This window comes from Brachionichthys hirsutus, unplaced genomic scaffold, assembly GCF_040956055.1.
Source record: "Brachionichthys hirsutus isolate HB-005 unplaced genomic scaffold, CSIRO-AGI_Bhir_v1 contig_866, whole genome shotgun sequence".
NCBI lineage: Eukaryota > Metazoa > Chordata > Actinopteri > Lophiiformes > Brachionichthyidae > Brachionichthys > Brachionichthys hirsutus.
In genome coordinates this window covers 43179-69771 of record NW_027180437.1, presented here as the reverse complement: position 1 = coordinate 69771, position 26593 = coordinate 43179, and the positions used below count along the sequence as shown (strand labels likewise).

Below are 26593 nucleotides of genomic sequence, written 5' to 3'. Positions count from 1 at the left end.
TCATCAGGGAGGAGGTGGTATCTGCACTCCCAGTAGCTCATAGGCAAAGATGTTCCAGAAGATGGCAAAGAGGAGGAAAGTGATGAAGGAGAAGACAATGACCCACCAGGAGCACTGTTTCTGCAGACTCTCCTCGTAGCTGCGCAGGATCAGCAGCCCCATGCTGATGCCAACCACGGCCCCCGACAGGTGAGCCATGAAGCTGGGTTGGGGTCCAGAGGAGGGCAACGGTGGGGAGTAACGGAGCCAGACTGCACGGCCCACCTCTGAACTCACTGAGACAGGCAGAGCAGAGAGAGAAAAAAACTTTTGACTTTTTGATGGATTTGCTTTCTGGCAAGAGTTTGATAAGAAAATTTATGAAATTATTTCATGCTTTTCTCCAAATGCAAGAAAGACTCCCAAACATGCTGAGCTTTTTGATACTTAAAGTCTAAAATAATAAACAGACATGATCAGCGCTGCAGAGGTTCAGGTTCATTTTCCAGCCTTTGCGATAATGGATAATGTGTGAAAATGACAGGGCACTGTTGTAATGGCAAAAATAGATCACAGCAAGATTTAATTCAATGCATGTTTTTTTGTAAATGCTTCCGAATGTTAATTGCCATTGCTTGTTGCTGCTCTTCAAAAGTTAAATAAACACTACAGCACAAATGTTTTGCTCTTATCTCACAGAACGTGACAGGTTTTATTCTGAATTGGTGCGTTTGTTGTTAAAATTCGGCGGAGGAATATCACATCCAAGCAGACTGGCTACGCTCTCAGTCCAGGGGCGGCTGGCACAGGACAGATGGAGGGAACATATTGCCCACTAATGAAAGTCGCAGTGTAATCGGCACTCATAGGGAGAAAAAGGACAAATAGTACAACACAAAAGCTTTGAAAACAAAGCAATATGTCCAATAATGAAACATCTCAGCCAGTGGCAAACTGAAGCAGCTTTATGATATTCTACCCCCCCCCACACACACACACACTCAGAACAGGTGTGTGGTCCGACCATAAAACCCAACGTTAATAGCAACAATAGAAGAAGAAAAAAAAACAACCCAGAGCGTGAATCTGGACAACTTACTGCAAACCAGAGCCAGGATCATACGGAGCAGCTTGTATGGACAGCGCATCCCAGCCCAGTTCTGCAACACAGAGCCGGGACATCTCATCAGCAGAAACAATCAGAACAGCATGCATGATTTTAAAACAAGAGCTTATTAGCAGTCGAGAGAGAAACACCTCAATCACAGAGGGGGAGAATGGGCCAATGAATAGCCCGTTTTATTGTCCGCTATCCTGACTTAATAGCACATTTACTCTCCAGGCTGAAAAACTGTACCAATTGCCCCCCCTTAATTTCCAGGCTGTGGGTATGCGAGTCTGACCCGGGACCACTGCTTTCTCCTGAGCTGAAATGGAAGCTGAAGGAATGTGACATGTGCGATGCGCGGACGTCTCAAAGAAAAAGCTTGCTTCCCAGAAGATAGAAGCATAATCGCTCGAAAAAGCAAGAGCTCTTTTTTCCCTTTAGAAATATCCAGATCTGTTAAAAAATAAAATAAAAAAAATAACAAACTCGAGATTCAATTCTGACAGTTTGTCTCGATAGATTCCGCTGGAACTTCCACTACACCTGAAGATTTGTGTCAAACAAAGCGGATGACGGAGCTCGATGATGGAGGGGTGGGGAATCTTCTGAGTTAAGTCAAGGGTTCAAGAGCTCCTTCAAAAACAAACTATAGAAAAGAACTAATCAGAGCAGAACTAAGAAGGATTTCCCAATAAAATACAAATGAACTGTCTGATAGATGCTACAGTTCCACAGTGTTTGCTTTGGGCCCGTCAGCACGCTTTTGATTTCCATCCCTGCTGGCATCTCCACTGCCCACAGTGAACAGCAACATTAGTTAAAGTGATTCGTCAGATGTAACACTGCCTCGAGAGCCGAGCATAGCGTGGAAGGCATCTCACACGTAAACCTTCTGACAGGAACCTAAAAAAATGCATCAAGCTTGTGCTTGTTTTCTTTAGTGCGCTGAAATACTGTAAATGCTGTCTAATAATAGCATAAAATAATCTCGTACATTATTTAATTTAAGCGACTGAGAGAGCAGGTTATGTCTAATTCAGCAGTAAATAAATGTCATTGGGCTACTCATCAAAAACATTCAGAAAAATATTTTCCAAACAGGACAATGGAAAATTTATTAGTAATTCAACAATCACTGCGCTGCAGTAAAACAGATTTATCATCTTCATGCTATCCTACAGTTAGAGAAAAACTCCAACTAATGTCTGTCAGGAAAAAAAAAATCTGAGCACATAAAAATAAATAAATAAACAGTAGCACTGGGTGTTGACTGCAGCGTGTGGCGTCTTCACCTCACGCCATGCAGACAGCCCTGGCATTTTGGCCCCATTGAAAACTGCTTTCAGACCTAACAATGCAGGAGATAATGACGGCAGTTACCATGACGACGTTGGCCAGATGTGCCGAGCACAGAGCATAGACACCGCCGGAGCCCCCCACCACTGGAGCACGCATGTCGGTGATGGACACCGTCAGCGAACCTGCAGAGGGAGAGAGCGAGAGAGAGAGAGAGATTACTCATCATGCAAGGGCATTAGTCACCTGACTCAACCAGTCACCTTCCTTGGGGGGGCAATTTTAAAACAGTACAAGTAAATTCTGCCCTCACAGAAATTGCATTGCATCAGTTGACATTTTTATGAGCGTCTGCACCACAGGTCGCACACCTCCATGTGACCGGCGGTAGCGCACAGAAAAAGCTAATCCACAAAACTGCATGATTCTAATTTAAATAACAATCCTCTCCAACCAAAGTAAGACCTCTGACGAGGCGTTCTGTTACATTCATGAGAAAATGATAATCCTGGGCATAAAAAGATGCAGAAGTCAGAAGATCAAATGGTGGCCGTGCAGCAAAAAGTGACAGTAAAAGGACGATGAATTACATCCACCTGCAATCACTCTCAGTACTGTTATATATGAACAGCTATTGATCTTTAAGCAGTTATTTGTTGATGGATTGTGTCCATCTACTCTGGCTCGACCTCCACAGAGCGTAGACGAACAATAATAACTACAAACGCCGTCCTGGCCTGACCTGCGTGACGAAGCTCAGCGGGAGTTTGAGGAAACAGCCAATCGAGGGCAAACCCACACAGTCTGGAGAAAGGATCTAATGAGGTAAAGTGGGCGAAAAGGCCTTTAAACGGCAATCTGTCTGGAAAACAAAACCCTAAAACATGACGCAGACTTCTTCCACTCATGCCAACCTGAGCACTCAAACGTCTTTGAAACATGTAATAATTTCCACTGAAAAACATTTTCCTCCTTCGTAGATTTAAGCAGGTGTGAATGGTGACGTCAGCTTCTCTCAAGTAGGACTTTTCCTCTTTGACCTTTCACACACTGAATGTAACAGATTAACATTTTTTGGACGGCCTCGCTCTCATTGTCGTGCAGGACCGTATCTCAGCGATCATGACGTTAGCACAAATGCGGCAGACAAATGCAGAGCGGCAGCTCCTCAGAAAGACATCAAAGCATTGAGAGTTACGTCGTACAGTTTCACCTGCCGTCGCATTAACGGCGGCGCTTGACTGACGCGATGAAGTGGGACAGAATTCTGGGCGGGAGAATCGGCAGTGGCAGTGGGAAGGACGGCGTCACAGACGCTGTTAATTACGGAAGAGAGCCGATAAAGGAAGCGGCGCGGGCTGATGAAGCACAATCAGAGTTGGGATCTCAGATCTATAATGCATGATGTGGCATTCATATTGTGAGAGTGTGTGTTTGTGTGCGTGCGTGTGCACCTCGGGGGAGCGCACGGAGCAAGCATTGTCTCACAGAAAGCCTCGTCAGCGCGCAGTGGCAGTGATGGTGACGATGATGATGGAAGGACAGATGGTAATCACCCCGTATTCCTGAGCCATTCATTTCTGCCCGGTCCGACACCTATAGGCGCTTTAATGTGGATTCATGGGGCGTGTCAGCTACAGATTTGAGGAGATTCACAATGCTACATTTTTAGCAGTTCCGCCAAATTGCAATTACACACTAGCAGACAGTATGTGGTCTCTGATCTCTTCAAAGCGAAGGGGGAAAAGGAATTGGTGCGACTTCAGCGGCATCAACGTCCGAGTTTCTCTTTACGTCGTTTTCAAAGAGTCACAACTTTTATTCGTTTAACTTCAGTGCAGAGGAGCTTTAGTAATACTGCCTTCTCCTGTGGATGCAGGACAATGAAGTGATAACATGTCCTTAGTTTATTTCATGCTGTAGCAAAGTGATGTGAATTATAATCTTCTTATTACCGGGTTGCCCTTGTCCGTCCATCCTTTTGCCTCTTGGTGCATTTAAGTCCTGTTTCACTGTTCCTGTGGGAAATATCTAGGTCTTTACCCACTAAATACTCCACTGTCTTCATCAGGTAGTCGTTAACTCTGGTTCTGTCAGTTTGGCTTCCTTTTGGAGTGGGCTTTTCTACTGGAAACGGTTGACCATGAGCAAATAAAGAGATGCGAATGAATAAAATCATAAAATTGCAAGTTTCAAAACAACAAGTTACAAATCTATATTTTAGGGGAACTGCAGACTCCGTGGGCTCATCTCTCAAACTAACCCTTATTAATTACTCTTAAGTAAACTGGCCCAGCATTAATATGAACATGTTTAATATCCTTGTCTCCTCTTCCTCGTCTGGCGCCTGCAGATGAGGAAGAGGAGACAAGCAGAGACCTCCAGCTCAGACGTAAAGTTGGTCTGCAGTGTGAGGAAGCATGGGCTGGCCTGCTTTTGGGGGGGGGGGGCTATATTGCAATATAATCCCCAACAGAAATGAGCCTCACTCAAACTATACTTTCTACATAAATCTGTTAGTCAAAGTTGCCCCTCAAGCTGTGGGTCAACTTCGTGTTTCTCCACTCGCTCCGGGATACGATAAAATACGAGGAAGGAATGTCAGGCTGATCCAAGGCCAGAGTTTGACAGTGCCCTGAGGCTGCAACTCTATGAAGTCATTCCAGTGGAGCCTGCGACAGAGCGAGTAAATGTTTAAAACACAACAACTCTCTAATCCCTGGAAAATGTGGCTCTGCACAGACACATGTATACCTGATGCCTTTCGGTGTCTGCTTTTACTTTAGATAAACGATAAACCGCTGAGGAAAATATTAACAACCTGCAGCTATCCCAAGCAGGAGTATGCGTCTCCCTATTAAGAGGATACCGTGCACATTGATGTACACAGCACAGAATCGTAAATTCAGTGCCACTCTGGTTTATTGATCTATTCAGTATTGGAATCAGACAACTCGGCATCGTGCTTTTATTCATTTATTCAGTTTGCTCGTCCAGTATGAGCAAAGAGGGAAGCCCTTGTCTACAAACATTTAATTGGGAACCTATTTACGAGTTTTCTTTGAATTTGAGTGTTTTCCTCAGTGTTTTCCTTCTGGGGCGATGGTGGCACAGTGGTTGAGAGGGTCGTCCTATATGATCGAGAGGTTGGTGGTTCGATTCCCAGCTCAGGCGCATGTGTACACTGTCATTGTGTCCTTAGGCAAGACACTTCACCCACATTGCCTGGGCGCATGCTCACGCGGCGACCAGCAGCAGAGCAGTTAGAAAGTGTAACTGCTGTAAACCAAATTGCCCACTGAGGGACAAAATCAATAAAAAGTATTTAGTATTTTTCTCAACCTCCATGGACTCAGAGAAGCTCACCCGTGATTCCTCAGTCACCTACACCCCCTCTCCCAATCAGGATCCAGCCCTCAGTTCATCTTACTTTCCTGCTCTTCCTCGGATCCCTTTGCCTGTTTGAACGGATTACCTGAAAGAATCCTGATCTCTATTTCGAATTAAAGCCGAACTTCAATTCTGCATCTGCTTACTCATCTGGCGTGCTTTTGGGCTCCAAGCTACCAGTTTTATCAGAAGCGTGACAAGAAAACGCCAGCAAGGGGACCCCCCCCCCCAGTGATATCGTAGTGTTGTTGCCTTTTAGGCTGAGGTTGCTTTATTTCTACGTGCCTTTCTCTGACACATCTATCCTGTATGCATTCAATCTTGTGGCCCTGCACAGAGATATGCTAGGGTCAGCAGTCCTGCAGTAACAAGGCTGCCTCCGTTGGCTAATAAACTGGGGAAATGCCTGATCAGATTTATTTACTGAGCGCACATAAGAAGAGCGAGAGATTGATGGAAGAGAGCCAGAGCATGAGGAACAGAGAAAGAGAGCGACGCTAAGAGTGCAATCATGCAAAGAGAATTACAAGCTCCTCCTCTGTCCGTCATGGTTGCCAAATCACAAGAGAATAACTCAGGCTGTCATTTCTGTAACATATACAGCAGTACCCCCCCCCCGGCCCAGAAAACCCCCCCCATACCCAAGATATACACGTATTCAACAGTAATTAAATATTAAACCCTGCACTATTAATTAACACACAATTGTTTTTAATAAGGACTCATTCTTTTATAGATGCAATATTCACAGATACCAATGCATGTATCTGTAATATTTATACTACATGTATGGAAGATTATATGATGAGCTAAATTTTGTCAGACCATCAGACAACTCTTTAAGTCTCTTTACCAAGGAAAACAAATGTTTCATTGTTTATCAAATAAAATGATTCCATCAGTTTATCAATTGTAAATTCATTCTGCAGCAGCAGACTATTTGAACAAGCATTTCATATTTGCCCAATGGAACACAATGGGGTGCAGATATGCAGTTTTTTTTGAAGGCAACGTGTCCTACTTTTTTTTTTTTTGTCAATGAGCAGACCAGCTGTCTTTGTTTCGACTTCACAGTTAGTTCAAACGCTCACAGCTTCAAATGTCGTTTAACAGAGAGGCGTCCTTTTCAAAGCCTCGTTCCAACTCTAATATAGCTCCCCCAGCACAGCACTTAAAGATAGTTCCCACCTGGGAGTGAGATGGGAAAGTCTGTGTCATCCAGACAGAAAGAGATAACAGAAGTATCACCTCTGTCATGGCCGCTTTCTTTAAATTGGAGCACAATAACTTGAACCAAACATAAGAGATTAGTCCCATCTCCTCATGTCCTGGTGGGCAGAATCCCTTCAGATGATGAGAAGGGAAAGACGGCGTGTGAACAGTTTTACTTATCTGCAGCGTCAAGCTGCGAGGAGCATCCAACCCGTCAGCATCCCCAAAGCGTCTAATCACAGCTCACCTGCACCGCAGTTAAAGGAGATCCTGAGACAAACAAGTTCAATAAGGAAACACACCTCCGGAGTCAGAAAAGGAATCAGGACATCTTCTGGTCTACAGAAGAGATTACAGAAAAGCCTCAGTGTCAAATTCTGGCTTAGAGGAAATGACACAATGCAAACGCAACTGTAACTACGCTTTATTCTTGGGTTTCAGTCGTTATTGATTCTGCTTATTCCTTGTCCAAATTTGCCACACGGGAAAATCTGATATTTATTTTCCTGCAGGGGCATCAGGAAGAAAAAAAATCAATACCCTCCACAAGTCACATCCTCAAAACTGCTGAGAGGAGAAAGTTAAATGTTTAATTATATCCGATCAGGGCGATATTGTGTGTGTGTGTGTGTGGCAGAGGCAGAGGCAAATAGACAAAACATAGAGATGTATGACCGTACAGCCGAGCATGCTCGATGTTGTTTATGACAAAAGAAGAGGTCTAAAACAAAAAACGTATTCCTGTCATGATAGAGCAATCATTCACTGCTGCTAACAAATAAACAGGCCGTCCTTGGATGGATGGAAAACCCTCAATAAAAAAAAAAAAAAGCATGAAATCACTTCCTGTGCTCAAGGTTATAAAGCCACAGTGATGGATGCCGTGAAGGTGATGCACTTGCTCTTCAGAGGACCTTGAACTAATCACCGATGCAAACGGGATAGAAACCGAGCAGAGGGAGAGCTTCCCCTCGGACTCCCACAGCGTTCCTATTGGCTCTGCACAGAAGAAGCCAACATCCATAAACACACCTTCGTCACGCTCTGTGTCGTTATCAGCAAAGCTGCAGGGGGTGGTTGTAGAGGAAGTGAGCTTCGTGCCACCTAGGAAGAGTTCACCGTGGAGTCGGACGGAGGGGAGGGAGGGCTGGGAATTACCATATAATCATGATGGCAGCTGCTGCAACACACCAAGGTCACCCTGCCTCCTCGGTTCAGCTCAGCACCAGGGGGAGAATATCAGAAACACGCGACCAGTCTGCCCAGTGCTGCACGAGCACCATCGTGGTTCGCTCAGACGTCGCGGTTCAAAGCTGAACTTGGTTAAAAAGAGACAGAAATCAGACTTTGTACACGGAGTTGTTGCATTATCGCAGCCACACACTCCACATCACGCCACAACAATGGGCTTTCTAGGGGAGATCGAGAAAGAAATAATTGGTATTCAGGTGGAAGTAGCGCCACAAGGACAACCCCGGAGCCGTCGGTGATAAAAAGAATGTCTCCGCTTTGCTGTCTGTCTGTCCCAAATTCACCTTCAGCCATTCAAAGTGTAGTTAAAATATCTCCACATCGGCACTCGACAGGACTCAGAGCCCAAAGACTCTTCTGATGCTTTCTCTCTCTTGTTCTGGTCCATATTGTCATTTTATCTCCATCTCTCCCTCATTAACTGAGTTTAATTGCTGTTGCAGTCTGAAGGTACATCAGTGTCGGTTCAAAAAAAGAAAATCCCACAACCATCTGTTTGGTTTCTGGAGCGCTGCTGTGAATCAATATTTTTTTTTTTTAAATGAAAGAATTTCTGCTGCTTTGAAATCCTCAAAAAGCTAAATTGGACCGTAATATAAAGCACCGTCTACTCTAAAGCATCAGAAAGTTTCGTAATGCACTTAAAAATCTAAACTCTTTTAACCCACCACATGTTTACGGGCTTATACCGAGTTTCCAGTCAGGAGCTGGAACTCGTGCAATGAGAAAGTCCATAAATAACAGCTGAAAGCTGGAGGTATCGTTTCTACAAGATCATAATGTTCACTGTCGGCACACGATGGATTTTCAATCAGCTGTCTGAGTGTAACAGAAAACTGTGAAACAATGAAAAAAGTCATTCTGTATCCAATTTGGAGAACCAGAACTAAAGCTCCTTTTTATCCTTTTTCTTTTCCTCAGTTTAATTTATTGATTTTAATCACTTATTCGTCTCAAATGGTGTATTTCAAAACTTTTCAACTTTTTCTCTGAAAAAACAAAAACAAATTGCAGCTTTTGTGCTTCGACCGCGATTAAACAAAAGCAAAAATGACGATGGACCAAAATCACTCTATGCTGCAAACGGTCTATATACTGGCTGTATAGAAAGGAATGCAGTCAGTTCAAACATGTTGCAGTCCACTTTTAAAACGCATCAATCAGCTACCGAACATGAGGTGGAGACGGTAGTTCGACACAGGCCCGAGGACCCAAAGTCATGAAGAGGTGGAATGGGCTTTTATTAGTGTGAGTGAATACAGAACGGATCGTCAGGATAAATTAGGTGCAGGGAGCAGAGTCGCCGCCGCCGCCGCCGCCGTCCTGCTCAGACCACAACAGCATCAATCAACTGCTGACAGATTAAACATTACATGCGACTTGGCATGGTGCTTTTAAGTAATGAGAACATCAACTGGATCATCAACAAGGAGGTTATACTGACATGCAGTCGTTTATCACATTTCTATTACAGTTTCACCGACAGGCTGCGGCTCCTCCTCTTTGCCGAGGACACCAGTGGACAGCGCGAGCAAAGAAGGTTTGCCGTTTTTGTTTCAAGATATTCGATTTGAGACTTTTTTTTGTTGAAGGAAATAAGATGTCAAAATGTCTCCTTTTGCTACGAGAAGGTCTGAGGGGTACATTTCCACCACATCTACCCACATTTCAAAGACATGAGTGGAAATAATGGAATGGACTCAAGTGTTGGACACAACTCTACATTTTATATTCCACTCATCAACACGGTCTCAAATTTCAGATTTGAAAACCAGAGGACGTCTCCAGCCACAGTTGCTGCATGAAGGATGGCTGATGCTAAAAGGGCAAGGACAGGTTCCTTTTGTCTGCACACGTCTAAGAACAGAACGTGCACCGTCACATCATTGTCTGAGTGTGTTACACTGCAGGACCAGCGTAATAAGACAAATCACACCATGTTCAAGATTAATCAATTGTGTAACACCATGTCTCCATGTGGAAAATTGATTCTTTCAATCTATATATATTGACTGCAATGTTAACAAAAATGTCAAAGTGATCCAGAACCTCTTCCGGATCATCAACAAAATTTGAACAACCGTTCCTCGTACGATTCCCAACAAACATTTCATCAAAATCCATCTGTGATGTTTTGAGTTATCTTGCTAACAGACAGACAAACAAACCAACGGCGTCGATTTCATAATGCCTGCCTCGGCGGAGTTTATAAATTCCCAGATTTAAAAAATCCCCTGTTTGGCTTTTGAAGGGAAGCCCTGCAGCGTCGGGATTGTGCAGCGTTTGAGGCACGGTACCTGCAGCATGTTCTTCCGTAAATACAAACACTGAGCAGAGCTGTAACCCAAACACTCGGCTGCAGCACGGAAATAAAACGTGTGCAAAAGGTGACAGCAGCGGTGAACATTACTGAACTCACAACCGAGTAGTCGACAAGCAATTTCTAACATCCTCAAGCAAAACGTTTACAAGACGTAGGGAAAACTGGCAGAAGGAATAGTGACGTCTGCACACACACACACACACACACACACACACGTATATTGCAGTCCCTTTGAGATAATGGTGTTGTAGTGGTGAGCACTATTTTCTCAGTCAAACGCTTAGTGAGCTGCTCTGTGTGGAATTTGCATGGCATCAACGCCGCTGTGCCTGACTGCATATGGCGTCTCTTCTGAAAATCTCCTGCTGTGCTCAATGCAAACACCAGCTCAGCGCTTCATCAAAGCTCGGCAGCAATTCAGGCGATGCCTTTTTCTCCTCTTCCTTGAACTTGAAATCAACCGAGCGTTGACACAAACATTTGTGTTTGATTTAAAATCGAGTGAAACGGAAATCTAATTCCAGATCGCTACGCAGAGCTTCAGCTTGTATCATTGTACCGGTTCAGCAAGTATAAGGCCAAGTAACTCAAGCATGGAAATGCTAATGAACGCAGTTCATCTCCTGGCTCTGGGGGGGCACAGACAGTACCGTCTCTCCACGCCGCGTTCTACAGGTGGATTCGGGCTGCAGCTCAGATCTACAAACAGCATCTCATGCGGATTTCCCCGCATTACTCTCCCACTTTTTCTCTGACTGTCCCATGATCATTGACTTTGATCCCTCTCTGTCATCATTGCTAAAACAAAGCAAAGTTGCAATAATGCACGAGTGTCAAGAGTGTGTGTGCAGGCGGGTACTGAAGGCAAGGCTGCTGCAGAGGCACCTCGAGCAGTTGCAACTCCATTTTGTTACTGCGTGTGAAGAGAAGAGAAAAAAATAATAATTGACTTTTAGTAACGGTTGGGGGGAGTTCTAAAAGATCCAAGACTGTAGTTGTTCCCCGTGAAGATGAAAGGGAGACGAGGTTTTACGCAGCTGTACCGATACGTTTGAAAATATGCTTTTCGAGGAAAAAAAACCTGCAACAACAACAACAACATCCACCAATCAGAGTGGATTTTAAAATTCCAATCTGCAAACTGGCTCAGAGGAGAGAGAGTTTCTCACCAACGAGGATTCGAGCACCGCAGATCTCTGGGTACGGCAAGTCACTCGTATTTTTCCTTCAAAATGTCCAACCAGGCGGGCTGGACTTATTAAAATCATGAAATTGGTCAGCTCGAGGTGTGGATCCAAAATAATTCAGTCTCACTGGAGGGGCATTGAATTCTTTGTTGAAATGCAACACCAGACATGTCCTAAGAAAAACTTCTAAGTCACTGCATGTTTCATGCCAGAACCAAAATGTTCAACATTTCACCTCAAAATGTAAATTGAGACATAAGTAAATAAAATATGCTAAATAATATGGTCATAATGGACAAAGTTGGCTTGCATATAAATAAAAGACGCTCACCAGCAAGGACTCCTGCCATGTAGAGGAGACTTATCCGTAAGATGCCGTGGACCATCTCCAAAGGAACGCCGATCATCAGCTGCAGTAGAGCGTTGAACCCGAGCTGCTCCAAACTGAGGAGAGGGCACAGAAGGAAAGGACAATTTAAAGGACAGCGTTTGTCCCCGCCCTCCGGGGGGGGGGGGGGGGTTCAGCAACAGCAGCCAGGTATGAAGAGCGACGGCCAATGGAAGCTCGTACCCAACGTGCATGAACATGTAGCTGAAGAAACGCCACACTTGTGCCCGGTGGCCAGGATGGTAGACCAGAGGGCTCTTCATGAAGTCCGGCTGATACGTCTGCAGCACCCACTTGTTGAGCATGATGCCGTAGCACATGAACACGATAATCTGCAACGCAGACACAAAATCCTTTATGCTCCGAGCAAACTGCCGGCACAAAAGGTGGGAAACTGTGCCACAAAACAAAAACATTGTGGTTTATGAACGTCTTTCTTTTATTCCTTAGCCGATGCTTATTAGCCTCGTGGAGCTAATTACCGCCCGGAGGGAAAAGGCACACATCTGGTTCAAATCCATTAATTTCCTTTCATAAAATAATGACTCATCGTCTCTGTGAATTAAAATGAATGTGAACCATTATTATCACATCCTCATTGTCATTACAGACCATTCAGCTCCATTTGGAGGCTTTACGAGAGCACTTGGCTTTCTTTGCTGGGAATTATGATGATTTCAGATTAAAAGGTTGAAGGCTTGTTAAGAAGCTGTAGTTTATTTCCACATTTCAATCTGCGATTATTTAACTGTGGTCTCTGTGTTTTTTTTGGGGGGGGGGGGTTATTGGTGGCTTTTTTGCCCCAAATGGACAGAATAGGTCATTGGCTGGAGGTGCTTGCTGACCTGGTTTTAAAATCAGTCTTTGAAAAAGAAAATCCCTGCATGGAGGCTGCTGCACGTTTCAGCTTGGAGGAATGGCATTAAATGCACTCACTAAGCCCCCCGACTTCCAAATGGGTTACCAGCTCATAGAGTTTAAGCAAATGATCAAAGTTAGAAAATCATTTTAGAGGGTCTGCGGTGAACAACTGAGCCGACAGTCTAAAGTCAGTGATGTGACAAATGCATGACGTCGCCTCTTAAACCTCACCTGGACGATGGTGACGACGGCAATGAAGACAGGTGGGGGACACAGGCGGTTCTGGTGGAAGTACCAGCGTCGGTCCGTTTCGCACGGCAGGATCTCGTAGGCCACATAGCGAACAAAGCGCTTGTACAGACCCAGGCCCGTCTCGTCCAGCAGGATCTCCCTCTGCAGCGTGCGCCGGCCGTTGGCGATGGCGCGTCTGAAACTGCTGGAGCGTTTGCTGCTCATCTGAGGAGAGGAAGAAAGTTTGAATGGATTGACTTTGAGAATTCAGTGCAATTTCCTGCTGGCGACAAAGGCAGACGTTTCCATTTTATTTAGAAAGAAATAATTCAACATGTTGGGGAAATGGATTCTGTTACGTTGGACGCAGCCACTGTTTCTGGTCTTAAAAGCTAAGCTGTAGCAGACAAAAGTGGTATCGGGATTCTCAATTATCCTTCAGGGAGAGAGAAAGCAAATCAGCATATATCCAGTCTCACAATCATTTTGTTTTCTTCCCTACTGATTTTAAGCCTTTACTGCAGGAAACCAGCGGTTTCATGATATTGTTGTCAGCAGGTGGATCCCTCCAGGATCAGTAGGTCTCATCATCCCCTGCTGCTTCATCTTTCTTCTTTTTGGAATTAAATCCATCACCTTATTCACGCCAAGTAGGTCAAAAAGTCAGTGAAGGAGGAGAGCGTCTGAGGGAAGATCATCAGCATAACTAATCATCCTACATGGGGAGCCAACATTCACCCATTCATTTATTTTCCAACCGTTACCGGGTCCCAGCAGTCTACGGGGTGAGTGGCAGGGTACACTCTGGACAAACCAGTTCACCGCAGGGCCGCACCCACACACACACACACACACACACACACACACCTACGGACAATTTAGTCTAACAAATTCACCCAACTTGCATGTTTTTGGCGGTGAGTGAAGTGAGTTTACCCTCGAAAAGCAAAATCTTTTTAAAAAAAAAAGAGCCGGTTCATTTGAAAAAAAAAAAAATGTGCGTGCGTGTATTCGGTTGTGTGTCTGTATTTATGTTATCACAGGCTCCAGGCCTGCTGAGCGAGCAGGAGCTCTGCAACAGCCTACAGGCCGGCAGGACCAGCTCTTGATAAGTTCTTTAACGGAGGCTTAGCATGAAAACTATCCTAATGCCACTATTTTGACAGCCAAGGAGGAGAAACGTCAGGATAAAAGGGGAGCGCTACTCTGCCAGAGTATCCACTGAAAATACAGAGGGACCAGTTCCCCACAGCAGGGATGGATCCTTCAGAGTCAGCATCTGCATTTCCTTACAGGCAGCAAGTAAAGATTTATTTAAGGGCTGATGCTCAGCGGTAATGCCAGACGCCTGACGTCTCTGGGGTAGTAAAACCAAAGCAGCTCATTTGCACTGAGAATAAAAACGAGCATTTTGATGTGATGCGACGCGTCACAAACAGGTACTGTTGTTACCCGTATAAATTTACAACAGCAGATCACAAGCGTAGGCTTCTCCTACAGCATCCACAGATATTACAGCAGCTTTATTTGAAGCGTACTGAAACCTCAAGAGGCAGACTGTCGGAAGGATGGCACTGAAGTACACCATTCATAATTCATTAGGCAGCTCCCGCTGCTTGAAGTCTCCTTATACTGGACAGAGCTAAAGACATGATGAAAGATACTGTGGGTCAAATCGCTACGAAAGCTAATGAGCAAAGTGTACTGGGGGACAAATACGGCAAATAAAGGATAAAAATAATGAAGTAATGAACCAATCACACCGTCAATGGAGCAAGGGACATTTTTAGTGAAGGAATCACTCAGGAAACACTCATGGCTGTACAGTGAGGGTGCACGGGCCTGTTGCATGGTGATAACCAGAGTGATGTCGAGCTCAGGCTACTGGCTCTCCCGCAGAAGGGAGGGCCGATGCGTGTTTAGTATGGAAATCAGGCCCGGAAAATGCAATTATGCCATACTTGAGGCAGGGAGTGAAATCACAAGACGAGAAAAGAGGGGGAAATTAAGAAGGGAAGATGAGATGCCTGCCCGGGTGGGCTTGAATCACATATTGTATAAGCCACCAATGAACAGTGAAGGTGAGATGCGGCTTAAAATATCTTCACAATATTGATTTCAATATGAAAAAAGAGTAATAATGTTCAGACGAAGAGGAGGGTTTGGCTGTGTTTTGTGCTTCTGCTGTCTCTTCTTAAATAAAGAGTTTATTTGACTCGTGTTTGGCCACATCACGACCACAACCAGTATCCTCTCCCATTCATACCGCCTCCGTCAAGTCTTCCTCACCATCCCCGACAAGCAAAGGCCGCCGTCTCTAAAGCGAACACCAGCAGCCTTTTGAAGTGACAACAAGGAGGAGACGGCAAACAAGACATTAACACCCACGCAAGCAGCCAAAGCGGGCAGCAACGGGGCAAGGCGCGGTGAAAATCACATTAGATGCAACATGGCGATGGTGGAATGGTGAAAGCGCCTCGACGGGGTGATGCCCGAGAGGGAATAATTGATGCTGAAGCTAAGAGCACAAAGATAAAGATAGTAATCCCCTTTAGAGATGGCTGGATGGGCCGCACTGACAGCAGTGTGCACGTGCGTCTCAAAGAGCAAGGCTCCTCCTCCTCCTCCATGCTGCCTAAGGTCCAGTCATTTGTCCTTGATGGCTTAATTATCCACACCACATGGTCAATACGTCACAGCTCAATGCTAATTAGTCATAACAAAGCCGTGGCTTAAAAACCGTTCAGGTGACTGCCCCGCAGACTCAAAATAAACCCGAGTGTATCTTTTACACATGATGAATTCTGCATCATTACTACAGCATTTCATTACAGCAGCCATTTTCTGGGCTTGCATAATAAATCACAGCCTTCGGACCATCAATGCACACGACACCCATTTATGATCTAATTTGTGAAACTAAATCCAAAGGCTCTTACTCGCTCCCACTCACTCGTGAAGTCTTGCAGCAGAATCTAAATCACTGCAGATCTCGGCCCCTGCTGATTCCACTCTGACCCAGATACTCGGGTTCTTTCTCGCACAAACGCTTTAGAATTGAGGGTACACCTTTTACTCTCTCTCAGCAGTTTGCAGACATCCCTCATGCTTTAATCATTGCAGCGCTAAAATTCAAGAAAAAAAACAAAAACAAAATCGGGACACTTAAGCAAAGTGCAGCGCTTTTAGCGTCTAAACAAGAAAGCCTTGACGGGAGTTTGGTGCGGGAAGTGATGTTGACTGGTAGCCGCTGCGTCCCTGGGGACAGAACGTTACTTGAAAACTTTAAAATTGCCGTGTGTCCACTCTTTGCACGTAACGGGGACGCTCGTTTCCGCTCTCTGCGAGTGCCTTTTCCACCCAAAAAAAACTTCCAATGACACAGAAGATGCAACCGGAACATTGGAATATACATCTTAGATAAACGCTTCTTTCCTGAGGGAACAGAACATTGAAGTGAACCATTAAGTCAGCGCGAAAGAAAAAGTCACAAAGCAACCGCATTTTTAAAATCCTTCAACCTGAACAAAAATACCCCCCCCCCAAAACAAAAATCTCAAAAATACACCCTCTACCCATGTAATTAACCATGGCAGCCATTTTGGATCCCTGTTGAACATTAGCCAAATTGCCACCCGAAGGAAAACAATGACACACTTCTTCACTTTCACAGCTGGTACCCGATAGCTTCGGAAGAGTCTCTTCAAAGAGAATGTACAATTACGCACATCCGCCGTCAGGCCTGGTTTCAAACAGATGCTTGGGCACTTTGACACCGTCGGTGTTTCTCAGCCTCCTAGAGTGCAGGAAGAATGTCTGCGCGTGTCCCCAGATTAAAAATGTGTGCTGATCGTCCTGTAGAGTGGGACTATGTGGACTAGTAGTCCTTGTAAGTGCACATGTCCAAGAGAGAGAGAGACAGTGTGTGTGTGTGTGTGTGTGCACAGATTCCCAGGAGAGGTTTTAGCGGAGTGTTACTTATTCACCCCTCTGGAGCTCTCAGGGTGAGATCTCCCTGCATGAAAGATGTGTTGAACATGAACAATGCCAGAGACTCTCACACTGAACCCCCCCCCCCCCCCCCCCCCCACACACACACACAAGCCGAGCAGAGAAGCTGTTGCTTCAAACATTTACACCCACTGCGGTCGAGAGAAGCGCCGTGGATTCAAGCTGCACCGAGCGAATGTAGAGCAACAAAACACAAACATGTTGTAGACACGCGCTAAAGACACGACAGAGACAACGTGCAACAGCTTGTTGGCTGAAAGCACTGAAGAGACGAGGACTGAGCACGCCGGCACAGCACACACACACACAAACACGCAAAGATAAAATAAGATTTAATATTCAAATTGTATTTTTGTTTTTCTGAATTTGATGTCTGCAACATGTTTTGTAAAAAAACAACACCTGTGTATTATTGTGTTGCATCATGTTTTCTTCTGAACAGCTCTCAGTGATGTTCTGGGAAGAAGCACGGCTAATTGTTGCTAATTGAAGTCCTATTCTTATTTGATTTATGACTTCAGTTGCTCATGACTCTTACTGTGAAACTCCTCTGTTGTTATTGTCTGGTTGGGATAAGGAAGAAGGGCCCTGATAAAAAGGTCTGAATGGCAGCGCCTGCGTGTTCTTTTCCAACAGTAATGGTGCCTTCACAGATGTGAAAGTGATCCACTATCACGAATTATCCAATGGAGGATTCTCCTTTTGCACTCCAGTCCTACCAATGGCCACCTTTCCGAATGATCCAGTTAGGTGCCAGCAGAGAAGTGGCGAGAGAGACTCGGGGACTGGTGCCAGGAAGGGGGAGCCTAATCAATACAGGTGTTTTGTGCAGCCCATCCAACGCCTCGGGTCGAGGACCTCCCGGATCGATCTGGCACCACTTTGTTATTTAACAACACAATGGTTTAACCAATTGGCTGCTCCGCAGGAACTCCACAGGAAACAGCCCCGTCCTCTCCGTATGGTTTGTACCAATTTGGCCCACTTCAGGGTGCCGAGTCTGCATGATGCACATGCTGGTGTTTTCTGGGATGATGTCGTCATTCACTGCGATGCTTGAAGACAGCATGCGCAGCAGATGACAGGTTAGAGACCGAACGGCTCCAGAACAACGTTCTCATTCTGATGTTTCCCCCCCCATCCTAACTTTTGTGAAACATGGAATAACATTTTGAATTAAAAAAAAAAAAAAAAAAAGAATACTAAGCAGATGTAGGAGAACTCTGTAAACGCCACAGTGGAATGGAGAGAAATAGGCTGAATGTATTTCGACAATGACCTGCTTGAATATGTCAAACTACTTGCGGCACTTTCTGCGAAGCGGCCTGGCTCGCAGCCCAGAGAACAGAGACACGTAGCGCTGATGCATTATGGGCTGCGCTACGGGAGGCCAGGTCCACATTAATGCTCCGATATCATCTAAATGAGATGGCAAATCTGTACCGGCAGCTCTCACGTGCATGAGTGAACCTGTGTGCATGCGACACAGTATTAATCACGTAAAGAGAGATACATGCCAGACAAAGAGGAAGTGGGTGGCTGTATTACTTATTATTAAAATGCTTGTGAGCGTTGCGCATGTGCTATTAAAATGTATGCATAGAACAATATCAGACAAATCTTTAAACCCAGACCTGGGGAGTCGATATTTGTGTGAGGCAAGGCATTCTCAAATTGCTTCAGATCGCTGCCTTCTACTACCCACACTCAGCTAATCGAAGGCAATTTGCATTTGGCTGACGGGCAATTTCAAAAGTGTCTCCTCGACGCCGTCTTAGATGAGGCATGGTTAACAACGAAGCCAACATATGCTCACAGTGGGTGTAAGATGAAGGCAAGGAAATCAAATCTGTGGGTTCAAGGAAGCAGGTTCAACAAGGAGGGGGGGGTGTTCATTACATGGCTGGAAGAAAGAGAGGTCGGAGATGAGACCGCTCTGAAATGGGCCAGATTAAAAAAAAATGAACGAAACTTGAGGAATAAAGGAGGAGGAGGAGGATGCCTGTGTTACCCCCCCCCCCCCCCAGAAAGAGGGCTGCAGTGTAGGAGGAGGCGCTCAACACTCGGTCTCATTGAAACCGCAGGAAACCCAAGGGGATAAAAACCCAAGACAGACAAATAAAAGGGAGGAAGCGAGCGGATGAGCCGAATTCATCTTGGTGCTTACACCCATACGGCGCCGGGAGCCCGAGGCAGGTGCTCAATCCACACAGTTAGAATATCAGCCTTTCACATAAGCTGCTCTGCATGAATTTTAAAATAAGGTTGCAAGTGACATTAAGGATGGGTGAGGAGGCAGGGAATGAAGATCCAGGGCTTCACTTAGAAGCTGTGAGGATAAAATCGGCCTCAAAGCTAGAAGTGTTTCGAGTCGAGTCGTGTCTCAGCATCAGTGTTCTTGCTAATTTAATCGATTCTCCTCTTAATGGCGATGTTTGAATTCGTCAGTCGGACATTGTGGCTCTGTCAGCGTAATGTTGGCATTTTTAGTACCTGTTATGGTGAGGTGGGGTGGGGGGGGGGGGGGGGGGGGTCAAATCCCTAAATGCTAAATGATTTATGACAGCAAAGCTCAATGGTTTGCTCTGAATCGATTCTGTAACCTTTCTGAAAGCCACCAAATATCGGCGAAGATTTGTTGCAGGACATTAAATGCCTTGCATGACTCCATGTGCAGCATATGTGTGTGTGTGTGTGTGTGTGTGTGTGTGTGTGTGTGTGTGTGCACTGCCCACTCACCAGCTCGATGAGCTCCTGGTAGCACACCTGGCCTTCCTCATTGCTCTGGACCAGGGCTAACAGCATGTCCAGTTTGGACGGGTCCAGCTGCAGCTCATGGTGCTCCACCAAGCTGGTGAAGTTCTCCACTGCAATGAAACCGGTGTTGTCTGGATCCAGCTGGACAAAGAGAACAACAGCCAGCCGTCATGCCACCGGGACGGACTCTGCAACGCTGACAACAATTACGCTGGAGACGTTTCTGTTACTGCATGAAAAGGTGATTATTTTCATTAACAGCGCTGCAAAGATGAAGCGTAAGTTCGCCCCGAGGGAAGAGAACGCAACGGTAATGGACAGCCAAGACGCGTACAAGGAGACACAAAAGATACTCATTAAGACAAATGGAAGCTACAGGCTGAATGCATAAGCTCAGATAGAGACGCCAGAATCAAACACTACGACTCCTTTTTAAGATGCCTTTAAACCCGCTTCCAGAAAAAGCCTCATTCAACCTCATTAAAGGAGGCGCGTCTGCAAAAGCCAACAGCGGGGTGGTTGTTATTGGGAGCCAGAAGAGAAGACAGAGCGGTATGTTGCTGTTAGGCACAGTCGGCCATCCTAAATATAGCCTGAAAAAACCCTCCTCCCATTTAAATGAGGTTGACTTTTCACTCTTTGTTTCCGAGTGGATGCTTGATTTGAATGTCGGAGTCTGCCCTGGGTCACAGTTTGTTGTCAGGGCGGCTCTTAAAAATCACCAGCAGTGTAGCGCCTCATAATTGAGAGAGCGTCATAAAGATGGCTGACCGTGGTTGTTTAAAATAGCACCCTGGTAAAAACAGCTTGTAAAATATACGCTGTGTATCAAGGAGGAAGTTGTTGTTTTTTTAAGCTTCACCTACTATTTGCATGACTTCCTTCCTTCGCCTTCTGCTCTTAAGTGCGAGCTCTTCTCGGTGCCTCTGATTACGTGAAATGTGCCCGATGACAAAATGCAACAACGCAAAGAGACCACACGGGAAGAGCCTTTGCTGCTTAATATTTTACTGTTTCCTAAATGCCAACACGGCCTCATTAGGTTTCAGACAGTAAACCAAGAGCCTCTTGGCTGCCCCGGGGAAGAGTGAGCTTGCAGATGTTGCGTCAGCGTGGAGTCAGTCAGTCGTGTTGGATCATCGCGGCCCACGTCACAAGCCCACGAGAAGAATCCTGCCTAGGCCGACTTAGTCTGGTCTGCTCAAACTGGATTCCATCGGACACATGAGGGAACTAGACTGTTCCCATGGTAATTTTTGTGTGTGTGATTTAGATTAAACCAAGCGCCCCCCACACTAAGTTCTATTTCTCCCTTCAAACATAAGCTGAACTGTGAGCCAGAAAGGCAGAATATAGGGTTGTAATAGTAAGAAGACAGTGTGTGTGCAGACAACAAAGCTCGGAGCAATTAGCGGCTGAAATAAAAGAAGAAAATCAACCGAAAATGTATTTATAATGAAGAGACAGAGCAAGGTTTAAGAGTTCCTTATCCCTCGAGGAGAGGAAGAGCTAAGCCACCATGCCGGAGAAAGAATTTGTTTTGCTGTTAATCTATTCTTTCCTTAAAGGGGAAATATTATGGAAAACCTCACTTTTCTAATGTTTCTACGCGACTCATTCGGTGGGTTTGGGCCATTATCAACCCAAAAACAGCTAAATAAACCATCCAGTCAATCCTTCGTAGTTTGTGTAGTGAGTGCACTTGCATGCAGCTGCGCGCGTGCACGCAATGAACATTTCGTTTTCAGAGGCTTTTCTGACAGAGCCGTTTGAGACAGAAAAGAGGGACGCTGTCCTGCAGCATCTGTTTGCTATTTTGACTCAAGACTGTCACAGATATATTCGTTGTGTTTGGGAACTTTAACTTGTGGGGCTTGTCGAGCTTTTCACCAACATTTCCGCGATTCTATACACACAAACGTCACTGTCCCTGACAAGGCATCCGCTCTCAACCTCCTTCTCTTCGTGTGCATCGTTTGAATCCATGCAACACCAAGCGATTTCCGGTCTTGTTCTTTGTCACCGCCGTGCATCTCAGTCCTTGAGTCTTTCAACGCTGGCTGCAATGTACATAAAACTACATTTGTGGAAAAAAAAAGGGGGGGGGGGGGGCTTGGTCTATTTTTAGATAATCCCCTTAACCTCGTTTTCCATGGACGGTTGTTAAAACACACAGCAAAAATGGTGCAGATTCAGCCAGCATGCCAGGATGACGTGAAGAATGAAGGTGAGGGACAGACAGGAGGAAAACAGGAGGTGAAAAATTGTTAAAGAAAACGTTGGGGACGCAAGGAGAGCAGAGGAAGCCAGGCAGAAATCAAACACAGACCAACAGAGCGCCTAAACGTCTTGCCACTCTCTGGTATTCCGTTCGTGTTCCTCCACAGCGAGTCCTCCTCTTCGCTCTCCTCCAAGAGGACTGAACACACTCCAGCAGTTCGCGTTCAGTTACCACACAGAGGGGATAGATCAGAATCTAATGTGCTCCTGGTTCAGTTGGGGCTGACAGGGCGAACACAGAGCCGCACTGGGACGTCTGATTGCTGTCAGCCTCCATATGTCGGCACGTCACCACGCACACAGCCGCAGCGCAGACGCGCAGCATCGCTGCATACAGATGGACACGTTCACGCTAAAACTAAGCTTTGATGCCGAGCTGCCAGGCCACGACGCGACTATTCCCTTTGTGGCCCGGCCTTATTTCGGAACCACGTTACACATGGGGGGGGGCTGTCTGCTGAGAACAAGGAGATGGGGATCGGTTTTTTCTGTAGCCAATTAGGTTTATCAATTAGCGATATGAGGTACACTGACGTGAATGAGTATTGGCAAGGAGGGCGTGAGACGTGTGGGAACGAGGGGGGGGGGCAGAGACAGAAAGAAAGGCGGCTTGCGAGAGAAAGGGAAAAGGAGCTGAGGGGGAATCTGTTATTGAAGCGATCCAAAACCGGTGAGGGCGACACTTTGACAAGCTGCATGTGTTGCCATAGTTACCGGTTGCCCATTTGTCATTCCTTTCTTGTATCCCCACCTTCCCCAATCCGACATATTGGCGCTCAAGAAGCAAAGGAAAAGCACATAAGCGGGTTGGGGAGGAAGGGAATGTGGAAATGAAATGAGAATACGTATGGATGTAATGGGTGAAGGGAGTAAATACATTATCTGCAGGAGCATGATCTCGGTGTTACTCCCGGGGCCCTCTTTTACCTTTAAAGCAGCTACTCCCACTGACCAAAGTCCATTGGCTGACTTCCACTCTGTTCCACTGGGGCTCAAGTGCAACCCACGAACCCCAGCCGCAGACACAGCAGGAGCAGCTATAAGAGGACCGACTCGGTCCCATCGCACGCTGACTTAGCAGAATCCCGGTTTAACGCTACGCTGAGATTTACAGCACTACACCTGTCATGAATTCACCCTAAATGTTTAGCTATGGCTAAGACGGTTTTATCCCTCCGGCTTCTTCCGCTGGGAAAAAGGTAAATCAACCAGAGATAACACTTTGAGAAATTTAATTAATCAACCTAAAATTATTTGAGGATTTTTGCCAATCAATTTAATCTTTTTTGTCATTATTCAGAAAGATTTTCAAAAATGAAAATCCTTTTTTTTTTTAATCTTTAATGAGAACAAATTACAAATTTGAGTTTGTAAGTATTGTGCAGATGAAGAAAACATTTTCTGACGCAACATAGACTGATTAATCACTAATCACTCAATCTTCAAATCAGGATTAACTGGAGTCGAGTTGACCTGAAGCATACATGCATGTCGAGACCTCTGTGTTTAATGAAAACAATCAGCTGATTACACTTCCTGGTATTTAAACACAAGGAAGGCTAATTGCATATTAGCATCAAGGAATGACAATGTCTGGGAGCCTCATGCTTCTCCTTGACATAAATGTGTGAGGACCCCCAGATCCATCCTGCAGAGATATAAATAAAACCCGAATGGCGGATGGTCGCCAACTCGAGATAGCGCTCTTAAGTGGCTGAGTGCCGCCAGCCATCAAGTTGCCTTATCACTGCTGCAATGGAAACACTATTAGTGAAGCTATGCGTGCGTGTGCACACCCTCGTGGTGTGCATGTGTGTGAGCCTGCATAGGCCAGAAATAGCCTGCGCTCGGCTTTGCAACCTCCTGCAGACAAAGACTAACAAACTCATTCATGTTGTCACTGTTATTTTCTCGTTCATGCGCGTGCACGTTCATGTGGTTCGGTGTGACAGGGCTGCAATCCCCTCCTCACTGCAGCGCTCACGTAAACTCAAGCACCTCCAGTCAAAAACTCCAGAACCCCCGCAAAACCATTCAGGTTCCTCGAATGAGTGTTTGAATGTAGGATTTTTTGTTGTTGTTGCTGAAAAATGAAATGTTTCTAAAAAAAAGGTATTTGATTGCAGGTTTAAAAGCCTCGACTGCGAAGAACAGACGGCGACTGTGCCCAAATAATTATATCCATTTGCAGACGACTACACATAACATGCCCTCACACGAAACACTTGACCTCCAGATGCTCTTGTGGATTTGCTGGGGGGGGGGCTAATGGGACAATGTCAGTGTGGGAAGCCTCGAGTCGAAATGTGCCCAAATAAATCTGAAGGGCAGAGCTGTAAAAAAAAAAAAAAAATAAAAAAAAGGTGGCATGCTCTGAAAAACATTCTGCTGGATGGCTAAAAGAGGCCTAATATTTAGACAGGCTGCAGGCTTTGTTAAAAACAAGCTCCCCTGATCACACGCCAAATGCCGTTGGCAGCTTTAACTTCAGCCGTGTGTGTGTGATTAGAGACTTTTTCCAAATCAAAGGCCGCCGCATGGAATCCAGAGGGTGCGAGTTATTTGGTCCAGACTTACACTTAAAAAAAAGGCTGCAGTCTTCACAATAACATGCCTTACGAACACACTGGCAAAAGCAGAGTAAGGCCACAATCAATAAAGCAACCGCTTACAACGAGGAAATATCGGCCATCTCTGGCCGGCTACGTTGAAAATGGACTGACAAAGATGAGTCGGGGTCTTCTGGTGCCACATTAAAGTTTGCCAATGCAGGAATATATATTGTTGAGATATCACCAGCCAGAAGTGCTCATCCAGAGGATGACTCACCGGTATGACCACACCGGTATCGCCCAACCCACATGGGCATCCACAAGTTGGACAATCATTCACACTCGCATTCACAAAAAATGCCACTGTGCTCGTCACACATGCACGCACGCACGCAAGTATGTTTTCAGGAACCCCCAACCAAATTTAAACACGTTTTCTGAGCAAAGCCTGCCTCTAGATTATTTTTGGCTTGTTGATTTTGCAGACGGTTGACCAGAACCTCACTCAAACATAGATCTGGGTCGACAGCAAAAACAGCAGCCCGGTTGGAGGACTCCAAGAAACCAGATGTCAAGAGAAGGGTGTCTCAATGGTCTACACATAGCCACCAACAATAGGTTTTCAACAGCAGAGCTGCACAACAAGACAACTTTAAAGTCAAATAACAGCTTCTATTCAGGAACTGCCTCATTTTTCTAACTTTTAGAGACGATAAAATTGCTATATTTCCACTTTTATGATCCTGAGGTGATCAAATTGTTGAAGTGTGGTGAACAGAAAAAAAAAAGCAGAAGGAAAGGAAGAATCATGCATTCATCTACAGACGCATAAATCCATGCACAGGCAGCGTGACTGCCGCAGACGCCAATGCAGCAGCAAAATCCGATGAAGTATCTTCAGCGTTTTGCCTTATTGCACAAACAGACAACGTACCATCAATCATCCATTCGTGCAGGATATCCATCCACATATTCATTTGCAGTTACACTTCCTTCATTGTCCCTCCTTGACAAACCATGCCATGAAGACCCCCCCCCCCCCTGCTGCTGTGGCTCATGATCTGACCTTGCATCCTCTGGGCCCGCATGGTTCCATGATGCTTGCCTCCATCATGAAGTCTTACGCTCTGATTTTGCCAATGCAACCAGCCCGCTGCTATCAATCCTATAACATCAGCCCTCAGTCCCAGCCGCCACGTCTCAATCCCTGGATAGAAGGCAAGGTGGCCAGGAGCGCGTAACCATAGAAACCTCTGCCGCTGCCTGCCTGCTGGCTCGCTCACTCGCTTACCTGCTCTTGTATGAGCTGAAACAGGGAGCTTCTATCCATATACTGGCCAGGGAGGTAAGAGGACCCGCCAAGGACAAGGGCATAGGAAACAGCAAGAGAGGATAGGTGTTGATGAGGGGATAGTGTGGAGGGGGCTGTGTGGCGTCAGGCTCCGTGGTAGCTGCTGCGTTCGCCCCCCCCCCCCCCACCCTCCCTTGATGACGGAGAAAGCCCGGTGAGCTCGACCCCTCGTCTTCCTCCCTGTAGGTGCTGAGGGGTGCAAACGGGCCGTGGTTCTGCTCAGTGACAGTGCAGCGTGGTGCGGCAGCAAACCCAGCTTCAGCAGACGAAGGGCAGGCACACAGGCGAGGCAGATCCTCTCATTCACTCTCCTCCTCCTCCTCCTCCTCACTCTCCTCTATCCCCTTGCACTGAGTGCTACCTCTCTCTCTCTCTCTTCACACATACACTGTGCCGCCTGCATACCAATGAAGCAG

General features: G+C 45.8%; 1 protein-coding gene across 1 annotated transcript; it reads right to left on the bottom strand.

Annotated features, from left to right (window-relative positions):
- Window positions 1–3: 3 nt before the first annotated feature.
- LOC137914924 (rhomboid-related protein 1-like) lies at window positions 4–26156 on the bottom strand. The gene is made up of 8 exons (XM_068758411.1): window positions 26118–26156; window positions 19977–20135; window positions 13227–13451; window positions 12318–12466; window positions 12078–12190; window positions 2468–2568; window positions 1079–1139; window positions 4–275 (listed from the first exon to the last, which is right to left on the bottom strand). The coding sequence occupies exons 1-8, from the start codon at window positions 26154–26156 to the stop codon at window positions 4–6; spliced, it is 1119 nt and encodes a 372-aa protein (XP_068614512.1).
- Between the last annotated feature and the right edge of the window lie 437 nt (window positions 26157–26593).

Bases quoted from the DNA above. Each gene is read 5' to 3' on its own strand.
- LOC137914924 (XM_068758411.1), bottom strand. From the start codon at position 26,156: ATGGATAGAAGCTCCCTGTTTCAGCTCATACAAGAGCAG. The intron at 2,569-12,077 runs GTGAGCGTCTTT...CTCCCTCTGCAG, and splicing joins CATGGCAGGAGTCCTTGCTG to GTTCGCTGACGGTGTCCATC. The intron at 276-1,078 runs GTAAGTTGTCCA...TGCCTGTCTCAG, and splicing joins GATCCTGGCTCTGGTTTGCA to TGAGTTCAGAGGTGGGCCGT.